General features: G+C 32.6%; 1 protein-coding gene across 1 annotated transcript; it reads right to left on the bottom strand.

Annotated features, from left to right (window-relative positions):
* Positions 1-1,748: 1,748 nt before the first annotated feature.
* Positions 1,749-3,853, bottom strand: LOC111389564 (IQ domain-containing protein IQM3-like). The gene is made up of 6 exons (XM_023014490.1): positions 3,755-3,853; positions 3,402-3,490; positions 3,002-3,089; positions 2,277-2,417; positions 2,099-2,191; positions 1,749-1,763 (listed from the first exon to the last, which is right to left on the bottom strand). The coding sequence occupies exons 1-6, from the start codon at positions 3,851-3,853 to the stop codon at positions 1,749-1,751; spliced, it is 525 nt and encodes a 174-aa protein (XP_022870258.1).
* Between the last annotated feature and the right edge of the window lie 6,144 nt (positions 3,854-9,997).

Raw genomic sequence — 9,997 nt, 5'->3', positions numbered from 1 at the left:
GGAAAGTTACTTTGCAAAATATAGTAGCTTTGTCTACAAAAGAGGCAAAATACATGGCCTTACAGAGGCATGTCAGGAGGCTATGTGGTTGAGAGGATTGATTAGTGAAATAAGTGAAAACTTGTAGATAACTACAGTATATTTTGATAGTCAGAGTGTTATCTTTCTGACTAAAGATCAGATGTTCCATGAGATGACTAAGCGCATTGATGTGAGGTACCATTTTGTGCGTAATGTGATTGCTCATGGTGATATTGTAGTGAACAAGGTTGATACCAAGGATAATCCTACTGATATGATGACAAAACCACTTCCTATTGCTAAGTTTGAGCATTGCTTGAACTTAATTGGTGTTTGTCATTGATTTAACCCACTGGAGGCTTGTCTAGAAGAGGTAGAGTGGTGTTTGCTGGAGTTCCTTGAATTGGAATTTGGCTAAAGGTGGAGATTTCTTGTAGTGTGACCCAAATTCTAATAGGTATTGGAGTTCTAATTTTATGTGGTTTTGGAGAAATCAACTTATGAACTTAGACTAGTAATTGTCGTATTTTCTCTAGCTGGACTCTCGAGCAAAACTGTCAAATTTGAAACAAAAAACTATTGCCCATTTCTCTCCTCCTATCACTCGACATCGCTCAAGCGACGGAGTTTCCCAACTTTTCGTGTTTTAACGCGTTTTGGACTTTTATTCAACTACGACTTAGTTTATAGGGTTTTATATATATACAAAATGACGTGTATTGTAGAAAATAACAGTATATACAACATTTTGAGAGTTTCATATCTTAATTGAGAGTATTGAAATCTTGTAAACACAATTGTTGTTGATTAGAGTGAATTCTTCTCCTCTACTCGTGATTTTTTCCCATCTTTGATTTCCACATAAAATCTCTGTGTTCTTGTTTTGTTTTATTTTATTTCATTGTTATCATTATCTTCCGGTCAATTCACATAAGATTGAAACTATTAGAAAACGACAAATCCACTTTTTGGATACCTTTTATGTAATGATCATTTAATCAAGTTCAGTACTCCCTTTTATAGACTACTAGTTTTTAAACATATTCTTCATTAAAAATCCAATGTGAGATTCATTTTTCATATATTTATTTGAGTGTGGACTTTGTTGGAATTTTATTTTGTCCCTCATCTAAAAAGTATCATTCATGTTAAAAATGAGAATCTATTAATAATGTAATCTTTTTTATTCTTTTAGTGACTCATTCAAATATTTAAATTTATTTTATATTTGATATTAAAAAATTTTATTTAATAGTTGAAGTATAAAATAAACGAGGATTGTGGCTTCGCCTCACCCCCACCATAAACCGGCATAAAAAGAAAAAAAAAAAAAAACGATCTTGAATTTAAAATATAAATTTAAAACAAAAACAATGTCCACTTCTAGGATCTAAAGGGTCTTAGACAAATGATAAAAAAAGTGGAGCCCGAGACTCTTATAAAATCTAAGGCTATTTAATAACTTCGATAGATAATATAATATTCAATTCCCTAGGTCACTTTCCAGTTTCAAGAGCAAATTTAACGAAAATAAATGTGTTGTAAGTAATGAATTCATGCAAATAGTTTACAAGAGATCATAAACTCCTATTCAAGGGCGGACCGGGGGGTTTTTTAGGGGCAATTGACCCTCTAGATTTTGGGGGAAATTTTTGCTTAGCTTTTTTTTTTCTTAGCTTTTTTTTATTACAAGATACCCTATAAATTTTATTTTTGACCCCCTAACCCTAGTTGTCTGGGTCCTATTAAACAAGGAAAGAGGGATTCTTCAACCATTCCAAGAAAAATTGTCACTACGACCTATTGGGAGAAAAATCCTATAAACTTACATTCAAATAATAAAAAAATAATCCAAACTTAAGAATCGTAAAATTTGTTGGAACCTCAACTCGATACGCTTCCTATCACATAAAAAATTTGCCTAGTAAATACTTCTATACCATTCCTATATTTAATGTGAAAACCACACATTGCCTTGTTTCAACAATACTAAGAGCCAATGTAATGCATTTGCAGATTAACTGCTTGAAATGTTATGTTTTATCAAGAAATTAAAGTTCAAGATTGCGAAATTTACCTTAAGTACTCCATCTTCTACCAAGAGTCTCCCTGCAGTTAAAGTAGCTTCCCCCGCAAGAAAGCTTGAATGATGGAAAATTCCTTTCTCTTTCTGAATGTTATTGAAATATAGATGTATCAATGAATAAAAACGTTCCAATGTAGAGAGAGAGAGAGCCCAGTTTTTTAGACATTACCTCTCCAATGTAGAGTTTCTTAGATGTGCTCACCACAAAGATGTATTTCAACTGTGGCGATCCATGGTGAAGAGGTATTCTAGTTATATTGTGCAATATCTTTCCATCAACAACCACATACTCATAATATTCTCTCTCTTTCTGATCATATATATCAAAGAAGAGTAAAAAAAATTAAGAACCCTACTTAAAATGTTGCATGGATTAGAACGGAATAACATTTTAAGAAAGTTAATTTATTCATAATATAATCAAGAGATCATTATGAGTTACATCTCAAACTCTATTCATTCAGCACGCTACTAGATTGTTATCGATTAAATGAAAAATTTGTATTATCAAAGTAAATTAATATCACAAAATTGGAAAAAGGAAATAGGAATATTGCAATATATGTAACAATATAATAAGTTCATGTTTGGTTTAGATAAAAATCAAATTTTATTTTAATAGGATATTCTTGATTTTTCCACTATATCAGTCTGGTTGGATGATAAAAGTAGATGTAACGAGTGATTGAAAAGTTATGAATTCATGGAATGCATCGTTAAAATGTATTTTTGAGTTTGACTTAAATTTTAATCAATTTTTTAGTCGAAGCAAATAGGGGCTAAATAAGATTTTAGCTTCATTTTTTTTAATACTATTCAGTAATATGCGTGAAATATGCCATCAATGTAGAATAATTATCTCTTGCGAATGGTAATGCAATTTTGATTGCATACTGGTCCGAAATACTTGATGCATTGTTGATCAAGCTTTGATCTTGGGCACTCTTCAAGATCAACCTCTTTGCCATCTCCAAAATCCAACCTATTAAACAGTAGATATGTTCAAGTTTCATTAATATGTGATTTCCACTTTAGATAATAAGGAACCAAATACAATGGACACTTGTTCAAGATAAAATAAATGAAAAGCGCAATCAATAAATGCGATTGGCAGTGTAAAAACAAAATGTATTGTCATTTGGTTTCAAAATGTAAGTAGAGGCAGAAACAAACTCAGCCCTATTCACGCTCGATCCGCAAAAAATAACACAAATTGTAACTCAATACAACTCATGTGACACCACTACTTGATCAGTGTATTTTAAGACAACAAAATACTGCAAACTTTTCTTACCAGACAAAAAAATGTTGACTGGTAGAGCTTTTAAACCACTCTTTACAATATAGATGTAAGTTGTTCCCATAACGATGCCTTGGATCAATCTGCATAAATAACATAACTATCAAATATAACTTCACGAATATCAGTGACATCAAATGGCCATTATCAGGCAAAAAGTTAAGACAATGTCAAATAACTTGTAATTAAGTGAAGATAATTGAGCTCTAGGAACAGACTCTTAGTGATAAACTGCCAGGAGAAAGAAAAGAATGATGTCTATTCATCATGATGAGCAGACAAACGATCATTACAAGGACAAGCTAACCTTAAAAACTCTAAGATGGCAAGAAGGAAGAGTAACTCACCGCTTCAATCCAGTATTTGAAAACCAATATATGCGCCTTGGTATCAATAGACAAACCCTTGCCTACCTGTCTATAAGACAAATCATCAGATGCAGTCATTATCAAATCAATCATCTATTTAAGCCACTGAATTGTTAATTTTCCATTATTTATATTTCTCATTTTCTTAAATTTTTTCAACTTTTTTGACATAATTAAATACCAATATAAAATAGTTATAAGAAAGGATCTTTTCCATACTTTGGAAGCATTCATAATGGCGCGCTTCCACCATGAGGCTGTTGTCTCAGGCTTCAACAAGTCGTCACATGATACAATATTGTTATTCCTTCGTACAAACTCCATTTGCTATAGCCACCTTCAATTCCACCATGAAAAGTTAAAACAGTAAAAGTTTGAGGAAGTTCCATGCATTTACGTAGGATAATTTTGGTTGATTAACGCAAACCCCCCCTATTGAAAATACCACAAAAGGTCTCTGTTTGAAACATGTAGTGCGAAATGCCCCCCTGGAAGGTTTCAAACAGGGACCTTTTGTGCCATTTCCAATAGGTAGGGAGTTTTGCACAGTATATCTAATAGGTAAACGGGTTTTGCGCCAACCAGCCCATAATTTTTGTGCATACTATTAAAAAAATTCACAATTCTACATGCTTTGGATGATTGTGAGATTGAACAATTTAGCAACGTACTTTGAGAATTTTTATCCTCTTTGGATATTGATTTCTAGCTGATAGAATATTCTATGGGAAATATTTTTGCTCTTCTTTGGGTTTAATATATATATTTTCTTTGGAATCAAAGCAACCTTGCATTGACTGAGATCACCACGAATTACTTGTGACATGGAAAGAGGAGTACCAACTATTAGGCTTGTTCTAACAAATGAAGTGAGCTCGTGAGCCATCTTATTTTTCTCACGAAAACTAATAAGTGAAGTCAACCAAGTCAAACGAACAAGCTAAAATTCGGTCATTGTAATTGATAGATGTCTATATAATGCAATTCTAAAGTACAAAAAAAACAAGCAAGCATGTAGATGAAGATGGCAGGTAGAAAATTAACAGTAAAAGCCAAATCAATAAAGGCCGGCAAAAAGAAGATAGAAGATCTTGGAAGAGAAGAATTTTGTTGATGGTTTTACTAGGTCTTTTACCGCTCTGTGTCATGTGTCCTATGTGTATGGAAGTTATCTTTGTTGTAGCCAAAGAAGCTCATATGACAGCAGACTGCTTCACTAGTTAGACTACATTTCCATGATTGCTTTGTCAAGGTTTATCATTTTCATCTAAAGTTCTAAGCATGTTTGGATATTGTGATGAAAACCAAAAATTATGCCGGAATGTCCCAATATGTGAGTGATAATCTTTTACCTTTGGAACAAGTGCTTTCCTCTCCGCAGACCTACAGAATCGTTGTTGTTGCAGAGAGCCACTGCTCCCCAGTGAGCGGAGTAATGTTTCGAAACCTAACAAAGGAAGGAGAAAAAGAAAGGTGCCGGGGGGAGGGGGGGGGGTACTCGGGTAGAAAAAAAGAGGGGGGGGGGGGGGGGGGGGTGGAATAGGTACGGGTTACTCTTAGAAGGGTGATTTTTTATTCCTAGAAATAAAAAGGGTGTTTATTTACAAAAAAGGAGACCTGTACAGCAATAAGAAAGGAATTTCGGTCTCGTCAACTGGACCCATTCTCTGTGTTCCTTTTTGTTCTTGCATGGTAATATTCATTTTTTTAAACTAATTTTTCATATAAATACTCGAGCAAGTAAGGTTTCGTATAAAAGTTTGAGATCGTATTCATTGTATTATTGCTTTGTTTGTTGATTTTATTACGTATTTTTTCTTCGACCTTAATTTCGTTAGTTAATTTTATTGAGGGCTTGTTCGGTAGTAAATTTGAGAACTGATTTTTTGACCGTTAGAGAGAAAAGTGGATCCTACTTGTAAGAGAAGAAGTAAAAAATGACGATTGAAATAGTCAAATAATGGTAAAAAAAATTAATTTTTTGGGATGAAAAATCGTACTAAACATGCACTAAGCAATATTAGCTAATCTAATCGTACCTAAACGTTCGTCTCGATCTTCGTTGAGATTCCAAACGACAACCATGTGCTAATGAAAAGAAGAAGAAAATGGCCTTTTGGGCTTTTCCGTGATTGGAGTATCCAATATATTAAAAACAAATTGGAACCCAAGATATTGAAAACAAAAAGAAATGGGATGACATACAGGTTGGGAGGAAAAGAAAAATGAAGGCAAAGAGATGGTGGCTGAATAAAAAAAAAAGGAAAGGAACGTAGATAGAGCATTAGAGACGTTCATTAAATTATATTGACAATAATCAACTTCCGTGGAAGTTGCACTGATAGTACCTAAACGTTCATCTCGATCTTCATTGAGATTCCATTTTTACCCTTACTGTGCATGTTCAAAAGATGGTATTGGTGGGTAAAATTACAAGCGTCCATGAAATACACTCACAATAACGTACCTTTTGCTCGTGTAGAATCGAACAAAGTTTCGACTTACCAAACACGTAAGGTAGAAACCAGATATACATGAAAAAGAATACGGTCTAGGTAATAGTTGTATTCTTTGTTCTTAAGACTATAATGCTCCGCATGGGGGCTAACAATTTTTTGACATTCATCTCCCAATATACAACGAACATATCCTGCAATAAAAGCACTCCAAATTACATAGACCAACAATCTCAAAATTGAATTTTTCCTCACTATTTAAATGAGATTTTATGCACTGAAAACTTTGATTATGTAACAATGCGGTGTAATGTAATCGATACATATGATATGGAATGGATTTATACCACCAAAGGTGTTCAATTTATAGAGGTTGAGGGGTTGTGGCTGAAAAGACATGCCCTTAAAATTCAACATGTTCCACGAAGAGGCATGCACATCTCTTCAGGCCATTCACTAACCGCCTGGGCAGCCGCTCGAATGGTAGCCTAACGTTCAGGGAATCCACAATCCCTCAACCTCTATAAATTGAATAACAAATTTTTATTATTTTGAAATTAGTTTTGAGATTTCAAATATAATACGATCATTTACTTGAAGAGTAAAACAAGTTAATTTATTCACTCGAGTGATTTGACTGTCGAAACCTATACAAATGTTTGGTCGAATATGATATAAAATCAACTTTTATTAATTGTACTTAACCAAATTCCAACAGGAATTGCCCTCGTCATAATTTTCCCAACGGTTGGATCATGGCCGTTTTCAGTGTTACATAAAATTTGATTACAAATACATGACAATACATGTTAGACAAGTAACAAAATGACAAAATTGTTTAGCCAAAGTTGTACCTAATGAGTCTCGGGCGTGTGCAAAAATTTAGCTTTTTTTCCCAAATGGTCAGCATAATTATTGAGTCCTAAATGGTCAGCATAATTATTAAGTCCTTTTCGCTGACTATTATTATGAAGAACCCATCATCCTTATTGAGTCCTAATGGTCAGCATAATTTAGTTAGTTGTGCACCCATGTGTATAATTAGTTTGACACGATTTTAGATGTCAAAATTAAGTCCATTAATTTCAATAAATATTGTTAAAATTAATGGTAAAATTGTGTGCCATATCAAAGGGTGTAAACAAAACTATCAACCATGATGTAAATATAGCAAAACTGACAAAAGAGAAGTTGATTTGAAAAAGATTCATTATTATTATCGACAAAATTAACAGAGAAAACATCTACATGACGTAATAAATCTCCTTGCAATGATGCTAATGAATAAAGCTGTTCCTTCAGTTTTCGAGTGAAAATAAATAAATAAATAAATAAAATTATATGGGTTGTTTATTTTGCTACTTCAGGTATCAGGTTTTGATTTCGGCCCGAATTTCGGGTATTTTTTAGTTTTAAGCGTTTGCTAATGCGCTGTCCTGAAAATTGGGCTCATTAGCCCCAAATGAGTTTGGACCTTCAGTAAGAAGCCCAGTAAAACTATGATTTCTATTACAATAAGGATAAGCCCCTGTTTAATACCTATTACCTAAACACGAAAATGAGAAGAATAGTATTTTTTAGAAGAATGAGTGGTTGAAAAAGAAGGAAAAGTTTTCGATTTACGTGTAATATTATTTTATAAAAAATTATGTGGTTGAAAATAGGAGAGAGAAAAATGAAATATAATTTAATTTAATTTAATGAGGATTAAAAAGGGGCTAAATAATTTGGGGGGCGGGGGAGGGGGGGTAGCATTTGGTGGTTCGCCTCTAGAAAATTAAATGGTCTAGTGGACAAGGTTTCCGTAAGCACTAGTATTTGCTTTTTAACACTAAATTCAAGCTTTCAGCTCACATTTTACTTCTTGCCATCTTTCTACGATTATGATGTTGGGTTGTCTACCCAAATAATATATTTTGTTGTGATAAAATAATCATTTATAATAGATAAATTGTGATTTTCTTATTAAGCATGCAGATTAAAATGTTTATGATCACTTGAAATAATGTAAGTTAGGTACTTGCGTTGAGAAGTAAAGTATGACACAACTTATATTTTGATTATAAGCTCCTGTTTGATCCTCATTACCTGAAAATAAAAATGGGGAGAATAATATTTTTTAGAAGAATGAGTGGTTGAAAAAGAAGGAAAAGTTTTCGATTTACGTGTAATATTATTTTATGGAAAGGAAGCATTTGGTGGTTTGCCTTTAGAAAATTAAATGGTCTAGTGGACAAGGTTTCCGTAAGCACTAGTATTTGCTTTTTAACACTAAATTCAAGCTTTCAGCTCACATTTTACTTCTTGCCATCTTTCTACGATTATGATGTTGGGTTGTCTACCCAAATAATATATTTTGTTGTGATAAAATAGTTATTTATAATAAATAAATTGTGATTTTCTTATTAAGCATGCAAATTAAAATGTTTATGACCATTTGAAATAATATAAGTTGGGACTTGCATTGAGAAGTACAGTATGACACAACTTATATTTTGATTATCAGCTCATGTTTGATCCTCATTACCTGAAAATAAAAATGGGGAGAATAGTATTTTTTAGAAGAATGAGTGGTTGAAAAAGAAGGAAAAATTTTCGATTTACGTGTAATATTATTTTATGGAAAATTGTATGATTGAAAATAGGAGAGAGAAAAATGGAATGTAATATAATTTAATTTAATGGAGATCAAACAGGGGCTAAATAATTTTGGGTAGTATTTACTTTTTAACACTAAATTCAAGCTTTCAGCTCACATTTTTCTTCTTGCCATCTTTCTACTATTATGATGTTGGGTTGTCTACCCAAATAATATATTTTGTTGCGATAAAATAATCATTTATAATAGATAAATTGTGATTTTCTTATTAAGCATGCAAATTAAAATGTTTATGACCACTTGAAATAATATAAGTTGGGTACTTGCGTTGAGAAGTAAAGTATGACACAACTTATATTTTGATTATAAGCTCCTGTTTGATCCCCATTACCTGAAAATAAAAATGGGGAGAATAGTATTTTTTAGAAGAATGAATGGTTGAAAAAGAAGGAAAAGTTTTCGATTTACGTGTAATATTATTTTATGAAAAATTGTATGGTTGAAAATAGGAGAGAGAAAAATGGAATGTAATATAATTTAATTTAATGAGGATCAAACAGGGGCTAAATAATTTGCTCACCACCAATGTATAATGGTTGGCGCCTTTTGCTGGAAGGTTGTAATGTTAAGCAACTCACTATTTTGGGTTTGTAATTTGTCCTTATCACAGAAATAGTTAACGGTGACACTAGTACACTTGAAGTGTATTGAACGGATCACGTGTCCAATTTAATTCTATAGCATAACCATGAGGAGAATTAAATTTCATTAGACCGCTGTGTATTTAATCAAAACTTCTTGACATGATTATGTATATTTTTTCGTGATTTTAATGGTTCTTTGATTTATCAATGGGTGAAATCAATTTGATTAGTCAAATATCTTGATGAGTTGGGAACTTGAGAATGAGCGAAGTAGGGAACATGAATTCGTGTCGGGAACTGTCACCCTAAAATATGGGTAGAGTGACCACTTTAAGTATTTTTTATTGAATGGTTAAAATCTGAGCTCAATGTTTGGCGATGACTAAATTTCGACATCTATGATTAGTTCACAGAACCGTTGAAGAAAATGAAACTTAAATTAGTGAGAATAATTAGAGGGGCAAAACGGTTATTTATGCTCGTACCTAATTATCGAATCTCGGACGGGGATAAAATACATATA

This window comes from Olea europaea, unplaced genomic scaffold (genome assembly GCF_002742605.1).
Source record: "Olea europaea var. sylvestris unplaced genomic scaffold, O_europaea_v1 scaffold60, whole genome shotgun sequence".
NCBI lineage: Eukaryota > Viridiplantae > Streptophyta > Magnoliopsida > Lamiales > Oleaceae > Olea > Olea europaea.
The sequence above is the reverse complement of the archived record's forward strand: the minus strand, read 5'-3'. Positions and strand labels throughout refer to the sequence as shown.